At 42.7% G+C, this 25,602-nt stretch overlaps 1 protein-coding gene across 2 annotated transcripts in view; it reads right to left on the bottom strand.

The window, feature by feature from the left end:
• Positions 1-25,602, bottom strand: part of LOC122806909 (WD repeat-containing protein 76-like) — a 950,729-nt gene that overhangs the window by 43,400 nt on the left and 881,727 nt on the right. For both annotated transcript variants that reach the window (XM_044077718.1, XM_044077717.1), the window contains one exon: positions 13,157-13,210. In XM_044077718.1, coding sequence (XP_043933653.1) covers positions 13,157-13,210 — 54 coding nt within the window. The remainder of the gene's footprint in view (positions 1-13,156; positions 13,211-25,602) is intronic.

Genomic DNA, 25,602 nt, shown 5'->3' with positions numbered 1-25,602 from the left:
CCAGGCGTAGTCTGAGGCATCTGTTGTGATGATTTGATTCACTTGAGGTATGCAGAAGGGGAGACCTATGTTTCTTTGGCATGCTTGAGCCCACCACAGAAATTCCTTTTGAAGACATGGAATGAGTGGTATAATTGATTCCAAACTGTGGCTGTGTTGAGACCATAAGTTTTTTAGGTACCACTGAAGTTTCCTCATATGCAGCTTTGCACATGGGATCAAGCAGGGTGCAGGATGCCATGAATCCCAGAGCCTGCAGGACTTTCCTTGCAGTCAGCCTGGTGAAGGTTGCCATTTTGCTGAAGTATTGAGATAGTTGCCCTTGCTTCTCTGGCGTGAGGTAGGCCATCTGGGTGTTTGTATTCAAGCTGGCACCTAGGAAAATTATTGTTTGAGAGGGTATTAGTTTTGATTTCTTTTTGTTGACTGTGTATCCCAGAAAGTTCAACAGTTTTATTACAAACGCCAGGTGCTTGCTGTCCGCTTGGATCAGGCAGTCGTCCAGATATGGGTATATTTGTATCCCTTGAAGTCTGCAGAAGGCAATTACTGATGCCAGGCATTTCGTAAACACTCTGGGCGCAGTAGATAAGCCAAAGGGCAATGCAGAGAATTGATAATGGGTTGAACCTGTAAGAAATCTGAGGTATCTTCTGCAATCTTGTCTGATAGGGACATGCAGGTATGCCTCCTTGAGGTCCAATGTTACCAGCCAAGACTCCTTGCCCAGCATGGGAAGAAGCTGCTGTAATGTGAGCATCTTGAATTTTGGTACGAGTAAATATGTGTTTAGGATGGATAGGTCTAAAATAGGTCTCCAATCTTTGTCCTTCATTGGTACCAGGAATAGTCTGGAATAAAAACCTTGACCTTGTTCTTTTGCAGGTACCTCTTGAATAGCTTTCATGTCCATGAGAGCTGAAATTTGTTTTTGTGCCTCTGCCCTTTGATTTTTGTGGCAGGTTTGGCATGCCTCTCATTTTTGGAAGGGTGTGAAAGTGGAATCTGTAGCCTCTGTCTATAATGTCCAGGATCCATTTGTCTTTTGTGACAATATGCCAATTTTTTGAAAAAATAATGCCAGTTTTCCGCCTAAAGGTGCTGCCATTAAAGCTTTGCTTGGCATGCAAAGGGGAAAGTCATTGTGTCTGTTTTCTGAATGACTGTGATCCATCTTCTCCACCTCTTGGGGTAGGTGCTTGCCATTGTCTGGCTCTGAATGATCCTTGAGATTGCCCTCTACCCCTCGGGCGCCTGTATCTGCCTCTTTGAGGTCTGTCCGTGGCTGGAAAGGACCAATTTTTTGAAGGCCAGTTTCTGCTGAAACGTGGGGGTTGTACCTGTAGGAAATCTTTCACTGTTTGCATTGATCTTGCCTTTTCCTCCATTTTCTTTAGTACCTCCTCAGCTTTAACACCAAACAATACATCTTTTTGAAGAGGTGCATCTAGTAATTTAGCTTTGACGTGATCTGGTAAGGTTTGCTCTTTGAGCCAAGCATGTCTACGTATGACAGACCCTGTAACAGCAGCTCTACATGAGGCCTCTAAAGCATCAAAACCACACTGCAAGGTATGTTTACCCACTTGCTCTGCACTATGCAACAAATCCTGCAACTCCTTTAAATCTGGTTGCTCAGGTTGTGTCATTTTGCTTTTCAACCGAGATAACAAAAACTGTTGATACTTTAACATATGGAACTGACAGTTTAATGCCCTCATGGTTAAAGTGGCCGAGGTGTACACCTTCCCCCCCCCACCTTTCTAAAGCTCTGGAATCTCTCTCGGAAAGTAATGGGTTTTTAGCAGTAGAGGCCTTAATTCCCTTGGGACCCTGTGAAATAGTTTCTGGGTCAGCAGCATGGCTTTTGTATAGGAACTGGTGTGAATCTGGAACCCGGTAATACCTGTCAGGTTTAACAGGAGCTGTAGGTAAAGAATCTGGGTTGAGGCTGGCTTCTGTGTACACATCATCTAATATATCTAAGACAGGAGGGATAGCCAGAGGCCTGTGCTGGGGAAGCAAGAGAAAATCCCTCAGCCTTTTCTTGGAATCTGAGTAATCTTGGCCTTCCCAGTGAAAGTGTTCCCTCAAGGTATGTAGGGTTTCCCCAAAAGAATAGTCCTCAGGGGGGAGACCGAGGGAATGGACTCCTCCGCATCAGAGTCTTTAAAAGGGGAATATGAATATTCCTGGTCCTCGGAATGTTCTGAGGTAATACAGGCTTGGTCTGAGGAAGGGGAGTCTTCCTCCAATCCGGGCCTTTTGTCCGAGGGGGGTTGAGAACCCCTGATAAGAGTAATCAAATCCTCAGCCATTTTGAGCATCTGTTATTTAGGCATGTGGCCTTGAGAGGGGGTCTGTGGTCCTTGTGTTTTAGTTTTCATGGCTGCTTTAGATTTTGTGAAAGTCTTAATGGAAAAGGAGGAAGGCCTGAAGACACCTTGAGAAGTGGCAGGCCTGTCTTAACTCTGAGTTTCCACGCCAAGAGTGGCGTCGGCATCTGTAGTTGGAATGGGGGCCGAGGAGCCTGCGACCTCGGGCACAGAAGACACCAGTAATGAAGTCATCGGTACTCAGGGGCTGCGTAGGCGCCTCGCTGAGAACCGGAGCACCGGTAGTCTGCTTTAGCGTGGTGTCGGTAGAAGTCACGGACCTCGTATGTCGGTCCTTATCTTTGCATCTTTTACTCAAAACTGGAGTCGGAGTATCCGATGACATAATGTAATTAATTTTTTTACCAAAATAGTGGTGGGCGAACTCCGCCTGATGCTTAATAGTGCGTTTGTTGAATCTAGCACAAAAACGGCAGGCTGAGACATCGTGGTCTGGGCCTAAGCAAGGAATACAGAAGGAATGGAAATCCTTATGCGGTATTTGCTTCCCACATGAAATGCAATTATTAACTTTGTCTGACATCGGTCTGAGGCAAGAAAAGTTTCCCCAACGGGGTACTTAGCTTTCAAGAAGACTTCGGTTGAAATATTTTCGTAAATCTCAGGAGCTGGCCGACTGGCACCTGCGAACTGCTTCTGCTTCGGGCACCGCGCGGCAAGAAAGACTGAAGAAGATGGCGTCGGCTGGTTCTTTTATACCCCTGCCACACTGACGTCAGGGAAGAAGCGACGACAACCGATGCCGGACCTAGACTTTGGAATTCGGCCGACCAAGGACCCACCTGACGGCAGGATAACCCATCTGTTATGACTGCAGCTGTATACACGATGAACATCACCACTGTTACTAGGTACATAAACCAGCGGGGGAGGGGTACACATTCTTACCCCCTCTGCAGATTAGCCATGACATTGTGGAACACAGCCCTGAGCTACCAAGTGCATCTACAAGCTCAATTCCTGCCAGGAAAACTAAATACAATGGCAGACGAACTAAGCAGAAACCTCATGGACCCACACGAGTGGAAACTGGAACCAAGGATTTTCAACATGTTGACAAGCAAATGGGGGAGCCCAGATATAGACCGGTTTGTCTCTCCCCAGAACTATCAACTGGATAAATTCTTCACAAGGACTCCCCACAAACAAGCTTGGAAAGTGGATGCTCTGTCCTTCAGCTGGGAAAAACCTATCAGTTTATGCCTTTCCTCCTCTGCCTCTGTTCTCCAAAGTACTACTAAAGATCAAACAAGACAAACCGAGGATGATTTTGATTACATCAGACTGACCATGCCAACAGTGGTACCCCCCCTCTTGCGCAGTGCGTCACTGTTGGCCCCATGGCACCTGTCTCAGACTCCTACCCTTTTGTCTCAGCAGGAGAACCAGTTTCTGCACCCTCAACTTCAAACACTCAACCTAGCAGCCTGGATAATTACCTAATCTCTCCTTTACCATCCCTCAGTAAACCAGTGATGGATATAATTTTAGAGGCAAGGAGGCCTAGTACTAGAAAATCTTATGCTAAAAAGTGAAAAAGATTCTGTATCTGGAACCAATGTCAGGGGATGAGCACAGCAGTGCCCAATTTACCTCAAATTTTACAATACTTAACTGAGATGCTTCACAAGGGCCTGTCTTTCTCCTCCATCAAAATTCACGCCTCTGCCATTTCAGCTCATTATAACACAGAACCTCCCCTCTTCTCTCATCCACTGCTCAAGCAGTTCCTCAGAGGGGCCAAAAATTTACGACCACCCAGGAGAGCTCCAACTCCAGCCTGGGACCTTAACTTTGTATTGGAGAAACTCACTCTTCCTCCTTTTGAACCAACTGCTACTGCACACTTAAAATTCCTTTCTTGGAAAACAGCTTTCCTTTTAACAATCACTTCAGCTAGAAGGGTATCTGAATTACAGGCCCTTATGGCAGTGGAGCCTTTCATCATCTTTCATGCAGACAGGGTGTCCCTCAGGACCAATCCCTCCTTCATGCCCAAGGTGGTATCCAGTGTGGCCCTTAAGTTCATTCATTTGCCAACCTTCTTTCCTAATCCACAGAATAAAGAGGAATGGATACTGCACTCCTTAGATGTGCAAAGACAACTTAGATTCTACCTGGACAGTACTAAACCTCAAAGGAAATCTGAACAACTGCTGGTGTCATTTGCTGCAGGGGCAGAGGGGAAGGCTATTTCAAAGCAAACCATTTCCAAATGGATAGGCCATTGCATTCATTTCTGCTACAAGCACCATGGAAAACCTATCCCACAGGGGATCAGACCCCACTCAACCAGGGCTGCATCTACCTCTACAGCCTTTCTCAGAGGCATCCCTACCAGGGACATCCTAAAAGCTAACACCTGGAGTTCTGTACATACTTTCATCAAACATTACCATCTGCCAATTTTCTCTAAATCCAGAGCTGGCTTTGCCACTGCAGTCTTGCAGAGCCTTATAGCTGGGTCCTAGTGCTATCTAAATTCCTCCTCCCATCCTCAGCTTTTGGAATATACCCAAATGTGATGACTGCAACAGTAAAACACGAAGAACATAGTACAGTTGTGTACACTTGCCATAAATGTAGATGTTCCAGTGTATTCACTGTTGCAGTCCTGGTTACCCTCCCTCCAGCCCACTTACTTCTTTTGGCTATACCTCTACTCTCCTTTACTATGCTCAAAAGCTTTTTGGTGTATTTGCCTTTTTGTTGGAGGTATAACCTTGTAGATTTATAGATTTAATTGCTTCCCATTAGGGGGCACCTGACATCTGGGGCAAGAAAAACTGATGTAATGGCGTTGGCTGCATGTTTTACACCCCTGACGACCTGACGTCACGGAAGAAGGGACAACAACTGACGCAGGACCCAAGACTTTGTTAATCAGGCCGACTGAGGGCTACTGCAAGCAGATAACCCAAATGTGATGACTGCAACAGTGAATACACTCAGACATCTACATTTATGGTAAGTGTACAAAACTGTACTTTTTTCTTCACTCAAATGTCAGGAACCCCCCAAATAGGGAGCTAGGTTATGGTGGAATACCACCACCAGTAGAAAGTAAATACCAAAAACTCCCTGTAAAGAATGGGGGGGGGGGGTGAGACAGAGACAAGGGGGATGGATGGTGGGAAACCAGGACTGCAACAGTGAATACACTTAAACATCTACACTTATGGTAAGTGTACACAACTGTATTACGTTCTTCATGTTTCACTGTTGCAGTCATCGCACTTGGGTTGATTCCCAAAGCTGAAGAAAAGGGTGGAGGCAGTCAAGAAGACTGGGGGCTGGCTAGGATGCCCTGCAAGACTGCGGCTGCAAAACCTGCCCTGGATTTGGAGAAGATAGGCAGGTGGTAATTCGTGGTGAAGGTATGAACAGATGTCCATGTTGCAGCCTCCAGTATGCCCCTGGTGGGGACCCCTCTATGAAAAGCTGCAGAGGTGGAGGTTGCCCTGGCGGAATGCATCCTGAGCCCCTTAGTGGGCAGTTTCCCGTGGTGTTTGTAGCAGAAATGGATGCAGTGTGCTATCCATTTGGAGATTGTTTGGATATGGCCTTGCCCTCTACCCCTGCTGCAAAGCTGACTAGCAACTGGTCAGTTTTTCTAAAAGACTTAGTCCTATCCAGGTAGAATTTCAGCTGTCAGTGCACATCTAGAGAATGCAGAATTCTCTCCCCCTTGTTTTGTGGGTTAGGGAAAAAGGTGGGCAAATGAATTGATTGGTTGGCAGCCACAGTGGATACCACTCAAGACATGAAAGTTGGGTTAGTCCTGAGGGAGACTCTCAGCATGGAAAATGATGAAGGGCTGTACAGCCATGAGTGCTTGTAGCTCTAAAACTCTCTAGCTGAAGTGATTGCCAGAAGCAAGGCTGTTTTCCAACAAAGGAATTTTAACTCTGCTAAAGCTGCAGGCTCAAAGGGGGGTAGGGTGAGCTTTTCTAATACAAAATTAAAGCTCCAAGCTGGGGTAGGATCTCTTCTGTGTGGCCTTAAAATTGTTAACCACTCTTAGGAACTGTTTGATGAGAGGGTGTGAGAAGAGAGGTGGCTCTGTGCTGTAATGAACAGAGATGGCAGAGGCATGAATTTCAATAGAAGAGAAGGATAGGCCCCTGTGTAGTAGGTCTGCTAGGTAATCCAGGATGAGAGGTAGGGAGGGCTGTGCTGTTTCAGCTCCTTTAGCCTGGATCCAGGTGCAAAACCTTTTCCACTTGTCAGCATAGGATTTTCTAGTGCTGGGGCATCTGGTCTCATGTACAACATCCAGGACTTGTTTGCTTAGGCTGGCAGCTGGAGGAGAGGTCAAGGTATAAGCCAGGCTGTCAGATTCAGGGTCTGCAATTGTGGATGCATGAATTCTCCATTCTTCTGAGTCAGGTGAGTTGGGATCTGAGGTAGGTGCCATGGTGGCAGGGGTGACAGGCTGTGCAGTAGTGGATACCAGTGCTGGTGTGACCAGTCTGGGGCAATCAAGATTGCCCTTGGTTTTTCCTCCCTTATTTTGAGCAGTACGCTTGAAGTTAGTGGTAGAGGGAGAAATGCATAGATAGAGAGGTTTACCCATTGGAAGGGTACAGGGTACAGCATCCACTTTCTAGGCCTTGCTGTAAGGTTCCCTGTTGCAGAATTTGCTGAGCTGGTGATGGTTGTGGGAGGCAAAGAGGTCCACCTTCGGGGTGCCCCATTTCTGGGTTACAAGGTTGAATGTTCTGTGGTCTAGCTGCCACTCGTGTGGGTCTAGCAGGTTTCTGCTTAAGTTGTCTGCCAGAGAGCCTGTGCTAGCAGACATATTTGCATGGCTGAAGCTGTGTGCCAAAGGGTCATGACGAGCCTGCAGAGAGGATAAGAGTGAGTTCCTCCTTGCTTGTTGATATACTACATCACTGTGGTGTTGTCTGTTTTGATAACTAGAGACCCCGGGGAGAGTAGGGGTCTGAAAGCTGTCAGAACGTGCTGAACAGCTAGTATCTCTTTTTGGTTGATGTGCAGATGTATTTGATTTGGGCTCCAATGGCCCTGAATGCATCTGCCGTCCAGGTGTGCACCCCTGGCATAATCTGATGCATCTGTGGTGAGGGTCTGGGCGGCGTGGGGTTGTGAGAAGGGAAGACCCTTGTTGTGGTTGCATTCTGCTGCCCACCAAAGAAAATCTTTCCTTAGACAGGTTATCATAGGTATGATAGTTTCCAGTTCATGAGACTGTTGACACCAAAGGCTTTTTAGGTACCATTGTAGTTTCCTCATATGCAGTCTGGCATATGGAATGAGTAGAATGCAGGAGGCCATGAACTCTGGAGCTTGCAGGATTTTCCTTGCGGATAACTGGGTTCTGATGTCTAGTTCAGAGAAGTAGCCTATCAGGTAGGCTTGTTTTTCTGGAGTAAGAATGCCATCTGGGATGCCGTGTCCAGGCTTGCCTCCAGGAATACAATTTTTTGAGTGGGGACTAGTTTTGATTTCTTTTCATTTACAGTATACCCCAGGGAGGTCAGTAGGTTCTTTACAAAGGTCAGGTGCTGTAACAGCTTTTCCTGACTGTCTGCCTGAATCAGGCAGTTGTCCAAGTAGGGGTAAATTTGAATATTTCTTTGTCTGCAAAAAGCAATGGCTGGAGACAGGTATTTTGTGAAAACTCTGGGAGCAGTGGACAAGCCAAAAGGAAGCGCAGAGAACTGCAAGTGCATAGATTCTGCCCTGAAACATAGATATTTCCTGCAAGATTCCCTGATTGGGATGTGTAGGTAGGCCTCTTTTAGGTCTAGGGTGGCTAACCAAGCATCCTTGGAACGCATAGGAAGAAGCTGCTGGAGGGTGAGCATTTTGAATTTTGATATCACCAGGAAGGTGTTTAGAATTGATGGATCGAGGATTGGGCACCAGGTGCCCTCTTTTCTGGGTACCAGGAAAAGCCTGGAATAGCAACCTTGGCCTATCTGGTCTGCAGGAACAGGCTGTATTGCCCTCATGGAGAGCAGGGAAAGGACTTGTTTTTTGGCCTCTGCCCACTGGTTTGGAGGAAGATCTGGGAACACTTCTGTGGTTGGCAGACTGTGGAAATAAAAGTTGTATCCCTGGGACACAATGTTGAGGACCCATCGGTTGTTGGTAATAGAGGCCCAGTTGTTTCCATGGAAGGAGAGTTTTCCTCCTGGGGCACAAGTAGGTGGACAGAGATAAGGGGTGGAGGTGTAAAGTCATTGTGAGTTCTTTCCATAAGGGGGTGGCTTAGCACTCCCTGTTTTTGAAGTGGAGGAACTCCATTGCTTAGATCTCTGCATTCCCTGGAACTGCTGTCTGGGGGGGGGGGGTCTGCTTCCCCTAGGTCTTGGCTGAGCTGGCCTGGAAGGGGCCGGAAAGGACCAGTGCTTGGATGGGCAAAGCCTACTGAACCTCAGAGATTGGACCTGTAAGAAGTCTTTAACTGTCTGCATAGATTTAGCTTTTTCGTCCATCTTTTTTAAGACCACTTCTGCCTTGGTGCCAAACAAATTGCCTTTGTTCAATGGTGCGTCCAATAGTTTTGATTTGACATGGTCTGGCAAGGTCTATTCCTTAAGCCAAGCATACCTTCTAAGTACAGAACCAGTGACTGCTGCCTGCAAGATGCTTCTAGGGCATCAAAGCTACAGTGCAAGGTGTGTTTAGTAACTTGGCTTGCAGAATGCATAAGCTCTAGTAATTCTTTATTTTCTGCACTAGCAGGAAAGGCAGATATTTTTTTGTTTGAGGATTTCCATGGTATGTTGCTGGTATTTCAGCATGTGGAACTGACAATTTAGCGCTCTAATGGCAAGAGTTGCAGAGGTGTATAGTTTTTTACCCCATCTGTCTAAAGGAATCCCTATCCGAGGGGGTGGGATTCTTAGCTGTGGTTGCTTTAATTCCTTTAGGTCTTTGGGAGATGACTTCTGGGTCAGCAGTAGGATTTTTTGAAAATAAATTTACGAGAATCAGGGACTCTGAAATACCTGTCAGATTTCCTGGGAGCAGGAGGAAGGGTGTCAGGAGTCAAACTGAATTCCATAAAGACATCATCCACAACATCCAAGACAGGAGGAATGGCTAAAGGTCTGTGCTGTGGTAAATCTAAGAATTCTCCGTCTCTTTTTGGACTGAGGATAGTCCTGACATTCCCATTGGAAATGCTCCATTAAAGTATGTAGGGTTTCACCAAATGAAAAATCCTCTGTAAGAGAAGCAGAAGGAATGGATTCCTCTGCATCTGAATCCTCATAAGCAGATAAGGGTTGCATGTCTTCATATTTAGAAACCTCAGAGTCATCGGACTCATGGTCAGATAAAACTGCTGGGGACAAGTCTCTTTTTCTTTTGGAAGGGGTAGGTGGGCTTCCCCTAAAAAGCATAAGGTCTTCCGCCATTTTAAGCATTTGAGATTGAGGCAAGGAAGCAGGTGCCTGAGCTTGGGTCTTTGTTTTTTAAGCATAGTGCGTACCCTGAGCCTTAGAAACTCTGTAGTTTTAGAAACAACTGAAAACGCAAAAGAAGTCGTCGGTTTGTGTCGCGTATCGGTAGTGTGAAGAACTTCCTCGGAAGCTGGTGCCTGCTCAGTGGCTCCGGACCCATCCAAGGTAGACACATCCGCAGGATCCTTGGTCAAACAAGAGTGTCACGGCATACCAGACTTCGAATGGGTCTCTGTAGCGGCCTGCGAATCCACAGAAGCGGGCGTCAGGGGCTGCGAAAGCACCTCACTGAGGACCGGAGGACTGACGACTAGCTTAACGGAAGCATTGTTGGCAATTTTGGACCTGTGCAGTCCATCTCTGTCTTTATCCTTACATTTTTTCAGAAGATTGGTAGTCAGATGGCTTACTGAAGCCATATCAAAATACAAGGACCGAGAGAGAAAATATTTAGCTACAATAAGGGCCCAACAACATATAGTTCTGGCGTTGAACAAAGCACAAAAGTGACAGCAAGGTACGTCGTGGTCTGGGCCTCAACAGGTGACACAGTAAGAATGGGAGTCTCTGTGTGCTATTTGCTTTCCACAGGCAAGACAGTTGTTAACTTTTTCTGACATCGGTTAAAGCAAGAAAAAAAGGATCCTCAACGGGGTATTTAGCTTTAGAAGACTTCAGCTTCAATTCGGAAACAACACTCAGGTAGCGGCCGACCGGCACTCATGTGAACCGTTTGTGCTTCGGGCTCCTCAGCAAGAAAGACTGATGTAATGTCGTTGGCTGCCTGATTTTACACCACTGACAACCTGACATCAGTCCTGGAGCGACAGCAACCAATGTAGAAATACTAAGCCTCTGGTATTCGGGCCAACTGAGGGCTACCCCTGGCATGATAACCCAAGTGTGATGACTGCAACAGTGAAACACGAAGAACATCGGAAGGTTCAAAACAACACTAACTGAAAAAGAAACTCGAACACAGAATATTTAACAAATTATTTAACAAATAATTAAAATTTAGTCAAAAAACAAAAACCCGTAGCCTGAGCCAGTATCCAGCAATCTCGACTCTGCAAGCGGCAAACAAGATCTGGGTAACTCCCACTAGGCATGCTGGGATAGGGGCTAGCTTCAAGCCAGTAAAAGCTCTCGAGTTTTAGTATATGGCCGAGTCGGAGCAGAGGATCGGCTCCAAACCCAACCAGCAAGAACGAAGGCAAGATAGGGATAACATACCATCTGCCGTTAAATAGGGAATAATTAGTAGTGCATATAAAATGTTGCATAATAACTATAAAAATAAATCGTGGAAAGTTAGAAAAGATTTGCAAGAGAGACTGGAACAGCAATTTATAAAGGAACAATAGAATGACATGTATTATAACTCCTAAGTACTCAACAAAGTCCAAAAAGTTAAGGATTTTTGCTTGGAAGTGTTTGTATAGGTATTTTTATACCCCAAACAGACTTCAAAGAATTTTTCCTCAGGTAAATATCAGATGTTAAGAGGTGTGATGGAGAAGAAAGAAGTAACTACGAACATGTATTTTGAGAGTGTAATGAGTTGGCAGAACTTAAAAATTCCCTGCAGAGTACTCTATCAGAAATATTGTGGGAGCAAATGTCTGTACTATGGAAGTTATTCTTTTGAGCGGGACACAGGTTCTGAATTGCCTAAACACAGTAAGGCCTTAAGTTTAATTCTGGTGGTTGCCAAAAAAGCAATTACTGGAAAATGGAAATCAAAATCTAAACGAACGGTATTTGAAGTATTGAATACTGTAAAAGAGATAAAAGAACAGGAAGATATATCTTTAGAAAAGGGAAGGAGCAAATTACATACAACTAAATGGAATTTGTGGAATAATACATACAAAAACATTCAGGAGGACGACTGACGTTTAAGAGAAGGCAGGAATTGAGCAATGTGTATAATACTGGATTAACAGACTGCTGTTATAAAGAACTCATGATGTATAATGTGTATAAATGGAAAATGTTAATTTGGTTTGTTTTACTTTCTATTAATGTATGCGTGCCTATGTCTTAAGTGATGATTTAATAAAGGTGTTAAAAAAGAATAAGTTATCTTCCACACCCAGTTAATCGTAAGGTGCCCAAAATAACACTTGCATATACCCATAAGGATAGAACACTATCCATGGAGAGTGATGAAATACACACACACTGAAATCACCCATGCATGTTCAAATAACTCAGCTACACCCTTGAAGTACATATTAATTGAGTAGTACACATATAGTTGGTCAAACCTGGAAAGCTGACAAGCACCTTTAAAAAGTGCGCCTTCAGTAAGATGGCCTGAGATAACTAGGATGACACCGAACATGTTCATATCTTTAGTGCTTTTATAACCTCTTGCCATAGTTTTCTTTATAGGAGAAACTGTTAAATGAATTGGAGGGCATCACGTAAGAAAACAGCTCTCAGTAATGCATTTTGTGGTGATACAGACCTAGCTGTAAACACACTTGTCTGTAGTATTACGCCACTTCATTGCAGTGCCATAAAACATCTGTTATCACATTTAATGGAAATGAGAAGCAGTTTTTCAAGTGAGACTTTGCTGTAGAGCGACTATGTTTTACCTTTGCTCATATCTACCCAGTAACACTTACTTAGATGGTCAGCAGTGCTTGCTTGATTTGTCTTGCTGTTGACCAATTATTTTAGTATGGTACCCCTGCTTTTGTTAAACAGTAAACAGTTATAAACAAATGTGAGGAAATAACCAAAACAAGGCAGTCCTGCAAGAAAACAGAATTTTGAAAAGAATACCTTCTTCTAGAGAGAGTGGGTAGTCCTAATAACTTACTGAATGGTTACGTCAGAACCAGAAATCATCAGAAACAACTGTATGAAATAAATTCAGGCAGGAATATTTTCAAATGAACACCTGACTACAAGTAGTATTTTAATACTAGTTGTGCCAGTTGCTCTGCTTACTGAATACTGCTATCAGCCTCAATGCTCATAGTTCTGAGACCATTTGTTATTCGGTACAGACAAAATATTCCTTAATAAAAGAAAAATTAAGTATGATGCATGACATTCCTTATTAGATGGCAGCAAGATGCAAGACAATATGAAAGTATCACCCACCTACCATCTGAGAAGTGTGTGACTAGGTTACACTTGCTTTACCCCACAACACAAATTAGCAAAATGATACAAGTTAACATGGTCTTTGGATTCAGCAATAAAGCCACAACACGGCTGCATCTTTTTGCTAGTTTGTGTTGTGGGGTAAAAGATACAAGTTAACATGGCCTTTGGATTCAGCAATAAAACTATAAAGCTTACCTTATGGAAGCAAGAAGGCCAATATCAGGCAGGATGCAGCTTGTATCATAAACCCTTAAATAAAAACACATGTAAAGTAAATCATACTTTAAATAAAATCAGAGTAAAGCTAAAACAAATACAATGAACCAAAACCTGACAGGCTGGCAATGACAAGTACTGCAACCAGAATTAAAACACATACATGCATACATACATACATAAATAAATAAATAAATAGCAACATACGTAGCTCTCAAACTGATGACTGCTCCAGGTCCAGATCTTAAAATGATGCACTAAAAATATTCATTTACTTTTGTACACCTTATGGGTTGAGTCTCTCTGAAAAGCAGAAATAATACTAACCACAGTCTGAGACATATATGGAGTTTTGGCCATTAAGGGAATTGGAGAAACCATGTGATTAATTTCAAGTCAATAAGGTTCTCTTAAGGTTTGCCAGACAGGCGAGACATGAGATCCTGGTGGGGCTCCAAAAGTAGAAGGGACTTCACTAGATGAAACCTGGGCAAGACAAACCATATTTGTCATGGCCAGCAAGGGGCAATGATTACTATGGCTTTGCATGTTGCAGCTTTCTGTAGAAATCTGGACATCAAGGGCAAAAGGGAAGTCATAAAGGAGACTGGGGAACCACTGTCCAACATAGGACAAAGTATCTGCTGCATTTGGTGTTGGTGGTGGAAGCAAACTAAATGTAGTAAGATAGGCCTCAACAGTCAAAAAACTGATGAGCAACTGTTTAGTTGAGAGACCACTCACAGGACATCAGAATAGTTTTCCTGAGCTGCCCCATGTCTGGATAGAAATCACCTCTGGAAGAAGTAGGTCCTGTAAATCCTGCAATGCTAGGAGGACCACCTGCCTCTACAATATGTTTATGTGAAGACTGGCCTACATGTGGTTCCAAGTTCCTTGGACCATCCACCTCTCAAAATGCGCCCCCCCCCCCAGGAGGAGGATTCCATGGTGACTGTTTCTGTTGGAGGAGGAAGAACAAACGGTTTCCCTTCCAAAACTGTGGGAGAGATGAGCCACCACTTTAAATGAGCCCTGCAAGTCTGTATCAAAAACACTGGGGTTCCTGCGTGATTTGTTACTTGGGACCACGGAACTCTTAGCAGCCACTGCAGAACATGCATATGACAACTTACATGGGGAACCATGCATAAGGCCCAGAACACAAAGTACCAGGAGTGCTGGGGGTAGTTATTGAGTCAAGAGACAGAACAGATGTCTTGAGTACCAGAGTTCGCTCCAAGCTGATTATTTTATGCCATCTGGATATAGTAGCATGTGTAAAATATGGACTGTATTGAATGTATCTCAAATTTTTTTTGTAGTTCACAGAAACACCCAAGGATAGCCAGGGCTGTAACAAGTAATCTCTGGTTTCAGTAAGGGACCCCTTGGTTGTAGAAGTGATGTTCCAATTGTCCAGGTATGGAAACATTCAGATCCCTTTCAGCTGCAACTACTGGATGCAGTTGGTAAACAACCAGGGGGCTGTCATCATAACAAAAGTCATGGCTCTGAATTGTTAATAATCATCTCCTAGCTGGAATCCTAGAAGTTTTCTAGATGACTTGGTTGACGTGGAGGTAGTCATCTTAGAAATCCATACTGTATATCCAATTGTTTACCTTTAGACATGGCATAATTGATTGCACTATGACTATATTAAAAGGGACTTTTTGATGTAAAGGTTCAGGCCACCATGCTCTAGAATTGGCCCAAAATCCTTGTTTTTCTTGGGCACCAAAAAATATCTTGTATAGATTCTGGACCCTCTCTGGTCCAGTTTGGCAGGACCTCTTGGATTGCACTTTTTTCTAAAAGGGAACAAATTTCTCATTTGACCATTTTTTTGCTGACAGGGTGGAGTATCTAGAAGCAGACGAGTTTGATGAGATGGATGGGAAAACAGTATGACATAACTTCTGGATATTCTCTCTTACTCTATAGTCCTGTGTGATGGCTATCCACACAGGACAGTATAGAGGAATGTCCCACACCTACCTCCAGAGGGAAGCAGATAAGTAACCCTTCAGGGATGCCGATTCTGTCTGCCAAAAAAGGGCCCCTGAAATCCCTGGTTCTGCAGTTCTCCAAGACCATCTGGGTCTGCATACATTGTTGGGGTTGCCTCTGCCACGGCTGCCCTGTCTCAGGAGTCAAAGAAGTGACACTGGTTCTTCTTAAATGTAGAGATTTTTACTCCCTCTTATTCCTCCTTAAGGATTGCGGAGTGGCCTCAAATTTGACACCAGTAGTAGAAAGAGTCTTTCTTTCCACCTCACACCTTAGTAACTTCTATTTCATAGATGATCAAAACAGAGATGAACAACCAAAGGAGGCATTTGTGAAGGACGCTTTGAAGTTATCCACAAAGTCACAAAATGTGAGCTAGGTGAGAAGTCTCATGGTGATTCCTGTACCTTCTGCCTTGGCTGCCCCACAGAATGTAGTGTGCATCAACAGCATGAGGTGGTTAGAGATACTGAGCATCATTCTCATAGTCTCTAGCTGTTTACATGACCCTGTTGTGGGGGGATCTTTGCAGAGAGAGAGTAAAGACTATTCTGCTAGATCCCTCTGGATGTGGTTCATATGTGTTACATAATTTAATACTCTGAAGGCAAATGTGCCAGAAGTGTAAGCCCACTTCCCCATTCTGTTCATCGCTCGTGACTCCATGCTGCGTGGATGGACAGCTGTTGCTGCTTCCTCAGAGACCTCCTTTTTAGTAGCTGCTGTTACAGTTATGGAATCCACCACAGGGACCTTGGTCCACTACTGCCTATCATTAGGATAGCAGAGGATTTTTATCTGTTTTTTTGTAGATAGGATTTGAGAAATTAGGTTCCAGCAATGCACCCTTAGTAGCCAAATCAATAAGGTGGTCAGCAGGAGTAACTACCCAGAACGCAGAAAGTGTACAGTGATGCACCTCAAACAACACTTCTCAGAGGGTGGGTCTGCAGGCCAGGACTCCATCTGCAATTATAGGATTTCACCAAAGGAGGTATCCTCCAAGTCCATGTCTAAGGTGAGAGACTCCACTAGGGAAACCATGCCTCCTCTTGCACATCCTCTAAGAACTTTAGAACTTTAGGGAGACTCTGGCTCTTCAGAGGGCCCAGATGATACCTGTACAAGCTGTTTGAGGTATCCTCTTTATTCTGCCCATGGAAGTGATGATGAAGGAGCTTATACACAAATTGCAGCTTGTCTCTGGGTGATGCTGGCGCCACTGGAGGCTGTGCTGAAGTTCTCAGTGGAGAAGCAATCATCCTGTCCATGACCTTGAAGACTAAGCCAACATAAGAGAAACTCTTACCAACACCCTGTCCATCATCACTGCAGCTGATGTGACACTGGAGTGCACACCTGATACTGAAGAACAGAAGGCCAAGATCTCCGATACCACAAATGACACAAAATGTGATGATAGTAAACATGAAGCCAAAGACTCCACATCGAGCACACAGCCCCGAGTCCCACTTCATGCTGAATGCATTGCTGTTAAGTGAATCGGATGGGCAGTAATGGAGTTTGAGGGCAGTGTCCTCTTCGACTCCATATGCACAGGCTCTGGTGAGTGATTTGATTCCAAACTCAGTGGATCCACAAAAAAATCTGGGTAAGGAGTCAACAAAAGAGTAGAAGGGCCTACTTGATTTGCCCTGGAGACAGAAGAGAATGATACCCAATTCAAGTCTTGAGAAATTCTCTTATCATACCTTCCCAATTTAAATCACTAACATCCCTGAAAGACCTGATAGAGCAAGGGAGGAAGTAGGTGGTGGGCTTGACGTAAAATGAGGCAACTCGCAGAAGAATGCCTACTAGCAACAGGCTTTGGAGACTTATTTGAAATTATAATGATTGAGTCTGATGGAAGAGATGTTTGAGGAAGTTCCTTAACTGCAGATATTGGGGGGTTCTGGATCCATCCTGTGCACCTTAAGTATTGAACCAAATAACCAAGTGGCACAACTGTCGATTTCAAGAATTTATTAACAAGTTAAACGCTTTCATCTCTTTCGACTTGCAGACTTCATCAGAACCGATTTGAAGAAGTCTCTGAGGCAAGGAGAAGAAAGTGCTTAACCTCTTAATAAACTGTGGCAGCTGACAGCTGCTACAGAGTGGTTATTTAGTTAACAGCTTTGTTCTTCTCTTTGCTGTTTTCTCCTTGTGGTGGACTGTGCAGTTATTTTATGTGTTGAAGATAAACAGTATCTTCTGACTTCTATTTTTTGGAGTTGTGTTACTTTTTCACTCAGTCCTTATCCTTATTTTTTGTAGGTTTGTCTGACAACATATCTGGGGAAAGGATACATTTCAGTATTAATTTGTTACAATGGTCTGATAAGGATCTAGACTCAAAAAGGCCTTACAAATTGTACAGTCTGAAGTCAGATATTCCAGCCCCAGATGCACAACACAAAGGTTATGGGTATGCTAGGGTGGAACCATGTGGCCAAGATTGGCACATTTACGAAAGCTCTTCTCAAAAGGTTTTTTTGTTTACTGTGTTTATCCATAGCAGAAAATAGAAATATGGTAATAACATGAGCAACAGTAACAATACCTAGCACAGTAAAGAAACAGGGATCTTCCAAGTTTTAGATGGAAAAGTATGGTCATGTAAGTAAACTTACCACAACAGTAGTTTGAATAAAATCACTGTTACTGAAGTCTAAGCTGTATGGGACGTATCCTGCCAAAGACTGTACACATCCAGACAGCTTTCAAAGCCTATGTGCTTGTACGATTGTTAGAGCTGTCAGTATAAAATTAAGCATATGGGTACCAAATATCAGAGCTTTCTTGCCTCAGAAACAAAGTAGACTAGAGACCTTCTAAGAAAAAATGTACTAGGAGAAGGCTGGAAGATAGGGACCCCCATCTTGGCACAAAATAATGGGAAAGGAAGGAGGGCATTTGTATTGCATCAATGATCTAACACCTACTGTTATGGTACATTTAGTTACACAACTGTACTATGTTCATCAATAGATCCCTGTTGCAGTAGCCTAAACAAAATGTGATGAATAGCAAAACTTAGAAAGGGAAGAGGAAGAAGGATCAGATTTGTAGCAGACCCTTCCCTCGCCCTAGTGAGATGGTCAATTTTGGAGTGCTTAGTAAAAGTGGGAAGAGAAGTCCAAGTTGCTGCACTAAAATATTTAGAGTCCACCCCTTTCCAAATTGTAGCAGTAGTAGTCATAAGCCCTGGTAGAATGGACTCAGACTTTGCCTGGAAGTAGCTTGCCATGATATGAATATCAAAACTGAATGGTATGTGACAGATATTTGGAAATTTTGATACTGACTGTCCCTTTTCCTTACCTTCATAAGAAACCGACAACTGATTTTACTTTTCCCCGGAAGTCACAGCATTAAGCAAAACTGTTTTCCATAAGAAAAGCTTCAAATCAGCCACATGTGCTGTTTCAAAAGGAAAAAGTGTAAGTTTCTCCAGTCAAAAGTCAAGAGCATATGGAAGAGCCACGTGTTTTCTAGATGGATTAATATGTAATACCCCCTTCAGAAACTGCTTCACTTGAGGTAAAGGGAGAAACCATAGATATACAAGCAGAAATGGCCAAAAGATTAATCTTAATGGAAGAGTATGAAAGGCCAAAGAATGATAACTCACACAGACACTGTAGAACCAAAGATATCTAAACCTTAAAATTACCTTGGCTCATTCTATGTTACCAGCTAGAAAATCCTTTCCACTTAGCCATATATCATTTCTTAGCCTCTTTTATCACTTTCTGCTTATCCTTACAGAAAAAGTACCCAAAATGTTTTAGAAGTCTATTATCCTGGCTGTGAGCAGAACTCGAACACTGTGTTGGATCAGACAACACTTGTCTTGTGTGAGTAAGTCCATCCTGTGAGGAAGCTTGTAGTAATTGCCCTTGGCTATTTTCAAAAGAAGGGAGAGCCATTGTTGCCTGGTCAAAAAGGAGTTACCAGTACTTTTTTCTGAAGAGTCCTTTAGGATCTCTAAACAACTCTGGTTATTACTGGAATGAGTGGAAAAAGTACACAGCAACATTCCCATGCACGGGCATGAAAAGGCATCTGTCTTCCAAGCCTTTATAGGAAGATTCCTGGTTAGAACTTCTTTAACTGTCTGCTGTGACTGGAAGCAAACAAATCTACCTGAGGAGTTCCTCACAAGTGGATGATGTCCAAGAACAACACAATGAGTCAAACGGCCAGTTCCCAAGCTACCACTGCTATTCTGCAAAAAGGGTAAGGCCTAGTTCACCTCTGTATGTTAATGTACCACATGAATGTGATATTGTCTGTGATTACTAAAAAGGATTCTGGACTCCAGAGAAGGTTTAGTGATTTGACAGTATTTAATAATGCCATCATTTTTTAAACAAGACACATCTTTATTAAATTATCATGTATGATATAGGCAATCTTACAATTATATAAATGAAAATAAACCATAACGATACAATCTCAGTTGCAAACATTATAAATTACAAACCGTGCCTACACAACTATAGCTGCAAACATTACACATTACTTTTAATATATCCAGTCAATGTCAGTCAACCATTACATAGCTCATTCAAATCCTGCCTTCTTTTAAACCTTGTTCCTCCTCTGCGTGTACTGATGCCACATTTCCCCAATGTAATTTGCGCCCACCATTTTCTAAAGATCCCAGATGCAGTTGTTTTATCTCTGTTACTATTTTTGCTACTTTAGTAAAGTTGGTTTAGACTTTTTTTTCCATTTTCTAGTAATTGCCTTTTTGGCAGCCATCATAATTAGACTCAGCAAGGCCTTACTATGTCAGACAATTCCAATTCTGTATCACAGTTAAAAAAAATAATTTCCCTAGTTACTCCAATTTGCAAACCCAACATCTCTGACACCGCAGTCTGCAGGGAATTTTTAAACTCTGCCAACTAATTACACTCCAAAAAACATGTTTCCCATTACCTCTTTCTTCCCCATTCCACCTCCAACATTTGCTGTCTGCCTCAGAAAAAATTCTTTGGAGTTTACTTGTGGTATAAAAATACCTATGCAAACACTTCCAAGCAAAGATTCAAAATCTTCTAGATTTTGTTGTGTACTTGGGAGACATAAATATCACCCTATTGTTTCTTTGTGAATTGTTTATCTAATCTCTCTTCCCAATCCCTCCTAACCTCCTCCAATTGATTTTTATAGTTATCATGCAATATATTATATGGTCTACTAATTATTAATTTTGTAATAACAACTTCTGTTCTAGATTCTACTAAAAACTCTACCAGTGCTGGTCTTTCGTTTAGGACTCCCTTATTTCTTTCTCTATACCTATACTCAGATATCAATCCTTGATAGGAAAGGCAAACTCTAACCTGCAGTCCAAATAAGTTCTTGGCATATTTCCATCCTATTACCTTTCCCTCTCTTGTTCTTTGCTCCTAATACCTTGGTTCCTTTGCCAGTTTTCTCCAATATATTCCAGACCTCACTTCCCTATTGTCTATATCTCCAATTGTAGTTATCCCTATCAGCAGAATCTCCTTTCTCCATTCCCGTGTTGGCTAAGTTCTTAGAATACTTTCTGCTACTTTATGATTATAATATTCTGTACGACTACTGTTTTTCTCCTTAAAGATCTGCATCTAAAATCTCGCTCTCTCCCCGTTTCTTGAGCTTCCCCACTGCTTCATCATCATCTCTTTCCACTTTGAATTATAGGTTTCTGCTTATGCTATGTACAGTAGCCTTAACTGTATTGCTCTGAAATATTCCTTCAATTCGGGTTATCCCAATCTGCCCTGTTCTACTGGAAGAATAAGCTTATCCAACTTTATTTATTTTATTTTACATTTGTTAACAGGGGGTGTCTGACTGAGCCGAAAAGGCCCTTTTTCAGCAGAGGCCCGGGGAGAAAAGCTTCACAAAGAAAAATTACAGATAAATTTAGTTAGACATGATCAGTATACACACAAATTACAAAAGACATGTTTTTACAGTGGTATGCGGCACATCAACAGTTACAGTGGAGAGAACAAACAAATAATATTAATTTAAAAATAAACGTAATTAATAGATTTGTGGTGTACAGCTGAAATTTGGAACATGGGTAGAATACATACATAGTACACAGGTACAGTACATACACTGTAGATTAGCCAGTCTTTGTGAGTAAGACTGAAAACTATTATCAAGTACTCTAGATTTAGTATGTATACCTTATCCACTTTCATTAGCCTGGGGAGCAATCATGGCACTGCCAATTTTGCTTGAGATGTTGCCTGATGAGGTCTTTAAAGAATGCTTTGGATGATGTGTTTTGAATGCTAATGGGGACAGAGTTACATTTTCTAGCCAATGAACTACTATACAGCGCATCTCCAAAGCTATTGTAGCTGTTGGTGACTTCTAGTAGTAGTTTGCTTGATGATCTAAGAGGCCTTTTGGCTGAGTGATATTGTACTAGGTTTTTGAGGGCAGGACACTTATTGGGGAGGTAATAGAATGACAGAGGCAGAGCTGATTGTAAGTTAGGAGGTTGGGCAGTTCAAGCCATTGGAGCTGTCTCAAAGCAGTACAGTGATGAGTTCTATATGAGCAATTTGCAGCAAAGTAGGCAATTATGTTATAGCAGGCTTCCATTTTGCTTAGTTCAGTTTTGTTGAGATTAGTCAGAATGGGAGATGCATAGAGTAGGGTGGATAGAAGTTGGGAGCGAGCAATGGCTGATCTTGTGTTGTTGGTAAGAAATGGTTTGATACAGTAGAGTGATCCCAGTTTAGCATGTACTTTTTTAATAGTTAAGTTGAGATGACTATCACATTTTAGGTGGGAGTCTATGGTTATTCCCAATAGCTTATCCTGTGCCACTGGAGTGATTGGAGTAGCATTTGTGGAGTAGATGGTGAATCGACTGTTATCAGTGTTTTTGTTAGAACTGGTTATAATCATAAGCGGAGTTTTCTTTGGATTGAGGATAAGTTGGGCTTTAGTAAAGTAGTTTTCAACGTCAGAGAATGCTAGTTGAGTTGTTTGCAGGAGGGTGGGAATGTTTTGTGCAGCACAGACTAAGGTAGTATCATCTGCATACTGAATGATAGATGCATGCTGTGTGGAGGTATGGAGGTAATTTGTGAAGACTGTGAATAGTAGTGGTCCTAAGACAGAACCCTGTGGGACTCCTATAGTTATGGGCAGCTGAGGAGAGAGAGAGAATGTTTCCATTTCACAGCTTGGTACCTGTCAGTTAAGTAGCTTTGGAACCAGGTAAGAGTGGAATTTGAAAGGCGATATTGGTTTAGTTTGTTTAGCAGGATTTGGTGTGAGACTGTGTCAAATACTTTGGACATATCCAAAAAAAGAGTTGACACCTGTAGGCCTTCATTTTTGAGACAGTTTACTGTGTCTGTGAAGCAGAGGAGGGCTGTAGTGGTACTATGGGCAGGTTTGAAACCATGCTGAGTAGGTGACAGGATGTTGCTGTCTAGGAGATAGTTTAGCATCTGGGTATGGATGTATTTTTCTAGGATTTTGGTCAGGGGGGAGAGTAAAGCAATGGGTCTGTAGTTATTAAGTTCAGTGGAGGTCCCGCCTTTATGTATGGGTGTAACATAGAATGTTTTCCAGAGTTTGGGCACATAGTTTTCAACAATTGATCTGTTTATGAGAGTGGAGACTGGGATAGCAATAGCATCTGCTGTGAGTTTCAAGAAATAGCTGGGGAGCAGATCGGCTGCTGTTGATGAGGTTTTTAGTTTGGAGAGCATGCTTTTGATTGAAGTGGTGGAAACTGTTTTGAGGGTAAAGCTTGTATTAGTGTTATTTGTGTTGGGGGGATAGTGAGGAAGGAAATGTCCTGTGATATTAAGGACAGAACTGAGTTCACAAAGTGGGAGTTGAATTGTGTTTCAATGGGAATTTTAGTGTCAGGGGTGGTTGGTTTGGGGGTAGCCTTTTGGGTGGATTTTAGTAGCTGGTTTACACTTTTCCAAAATTTTTGGGGGTTAGGTTGGTATTTAGTTTGTAATGTTGTGTAGTAGGATTTTTTTGTCCAGCCTAATGCATTTTTTTGCACAGTTGCGCAGTTCTTGGTACTTAGGCTTTGTGTTTCTTTGTTTTTTTTTTATAGTAAAGCCAGGCGGTGTCTCTGGACTTGAGGATTTTCTTGGTTTCTTTACTGAGCCAGGGGTTTGGAGAAGTTCTAACCTTGATTTTGCACAATGGAGCGACAGTGTCTAGGTGTTGTAGAAATGTTTTGTTGAAATATGCTACAGCCTGGTCAAGTGGGAGGGTTTTTAGGGGGGTCCAGTCACAGTTACAGAGTAAAGTGCTGAGGACCTCAGGAGCGAATGTTTTTGTGTTTCTAGTGGATATATAGTTAGTGGTTTTGCATATGTTTGTTATACTACGTATAAAGTATATTATGTTGTGGTCACTTAAGGTGTCTGGTAGACTGCCTGTGTGAGTGTACAATATGGGGTTGTTAGTTAGGACTCAGTCAAGGACGGATTCCTTTTTAGATTTTTTATCACATCTAGTTGGATTTGGACTAGCTGCTGGTAGCCATGGAGATTTATTAGATTACTTGGTGATTCTGACATACAGGTGAACCAATCTAGGTTGATGTCCCCCAGAATAAGGGTTTCTTGTGAGTATGTGTAAGAACAGGATAAGAAGTCTTCAAGGCTAGCAGGTGTATTACCAGGTGGAATACAGATCACAATTGTGGTGATGACCTTTTTAGGGTGAAGCTGAAGTTGTGAGACAAGTATATCCCAATTATTGGGGGAGGGGTAGTTGTTTGGTAACTGACGGACAGTTAAGTTGGACTTGTACAGTAAGGCAGTTCCACCCACTTTACAAAGTGGTCTGTCTTGTCTAATGATATTGTAGCCGGTAGGGAGAACTTTTGAGTTAGCTATGTTTTTATTTAGCCAGGTTTATGTTAAAGCAACTATGTCTGGGGAGTAGTGTGCCACTGTGGCCTGGAGTTCAGATATTTTATTTTTGATACTTTTAATATTTAGCATTAAAAGATGGTTGGTTTTGCTGCTGCTGTTGATTTGCCCAGGGATGAAGAAAGTGGGGGTGTTATGTTCTGACATTTGTGTTGGAGCAGTTTGTGTTGGACAGGATGGATTTGGGCCTGGGTTGGGGTGGATATCCCCACTTATGGTGAGCCTGCTTTTAAAATGGTGATACAGATGTTGGAGCTTGGTGAGGAGTGTGAGAAAGTATTGTATTTTTTTGGAGTAGGAATGAGAACATATGTGTTTATTTTTTTTATTTATTTTTATTTTTATTTATTTATTTATTTAATTTATTTATTTAACATTTGTTGACCGGGAATGTCCGACTAGGTCCCACAGAGCCTGTTTTCAGCGGAGGCCCGTGGAGAAACACTCCAGATGCATGTCTTTGGAATAAATAAATAAATAAATAAGAAAATAAATAAAAAAAAATAAAAAATTATGAGAAGACAGACTAGACTTATTTGTGTGATAGTCATGGTCATAAAGTTTAAGTTGGTTCTAGGTGGGGAGTCTGAATAGGAATTATAGGGTTGCACTACTATACGTGGATGGGGAAGTAGTGTGGGTGATGTAAAAAATGCCTAGTGGGAATGAGAGTGATTGGGAGTATTTTGTGTGGAGCAAGTTGCTGTGGTATAATGTGATATGACTTGAGGAGTTGTGATTGGTGGAGGGGATGTGAGGGTAAGCTGTGGGTGTGGCTGTGATTACTATAAATGAAGAAGTAATGGGGACGGGAGGGAATACGGGGTCATGGCAGAGGAGCAGAGAGCGCTCAAGCGTTAGCAAGGGCGAACAGAGCGGGGCAGAGCCCACCAAGACAAGAGAAAAAAGTATTACTTTACAAATCTGAACACTTTAAACAAATTCCTGAGGTCTAATGGCTTAGCAGCAAGCAGAATGTAATTGCTGAAGAGCACTTGTGTCCCGGTGGGAGACTAGAAATTTAAAGATGGCGCCATGCTCAGCAGGAGACTGTTATAGACTTAGTATTGGGGGAGGGAGATAACACAAGGGGTGTAAACCAGGTGGAATGCAAAAAAACCAGAGGCGCAATCAGTGGAAATCAGTGAAGGCCTCAGAGGGGGTAAGTAATAATTCAAACTACCTGTAAAGTGAAGGAGAGAAGACAGCAAAGTTTATTAAGGTTGGGAGTGTGTCTTCACATTGACTTGCTGATTAGTAACCAGTTTGTGCACAGATTAGATTAGGGAGATACATTAGCAATGAAGGGGAATGTATAGAGATGCAAATAAACAGGTGCGCCTCCAAGTGATACAAACTAAGGCAGACAGCACTGACAGGGCTGCTTGATGGTTAATTTAGTCACAGGGATCTGAATTAAATGTATACTGTCTATTGGACAGTTAGGATTACTGCACTAGCTGGGGGGTG

This window comes from Protopterus annectens, chromosome 7.part0 (genome assembly GCF_019279795.1).
Source record: "Protopterus annectens isolate FY-2018-M chromosome 7.part0, PAN1.0, whole genome shotgun sequence".
In the NCBI taxonomy this organism is placed as follows: Eukaryota; Metazoa; Chordata; order Ceratodontiformes; family Protopteridae; genus Protopterus; species Protopterus annectens.
The sequence above is the reverse complement of the archived record's forward strand: the minus strand, read 5'-3'. Positions and strand labels throughout refer to the sequence as shown.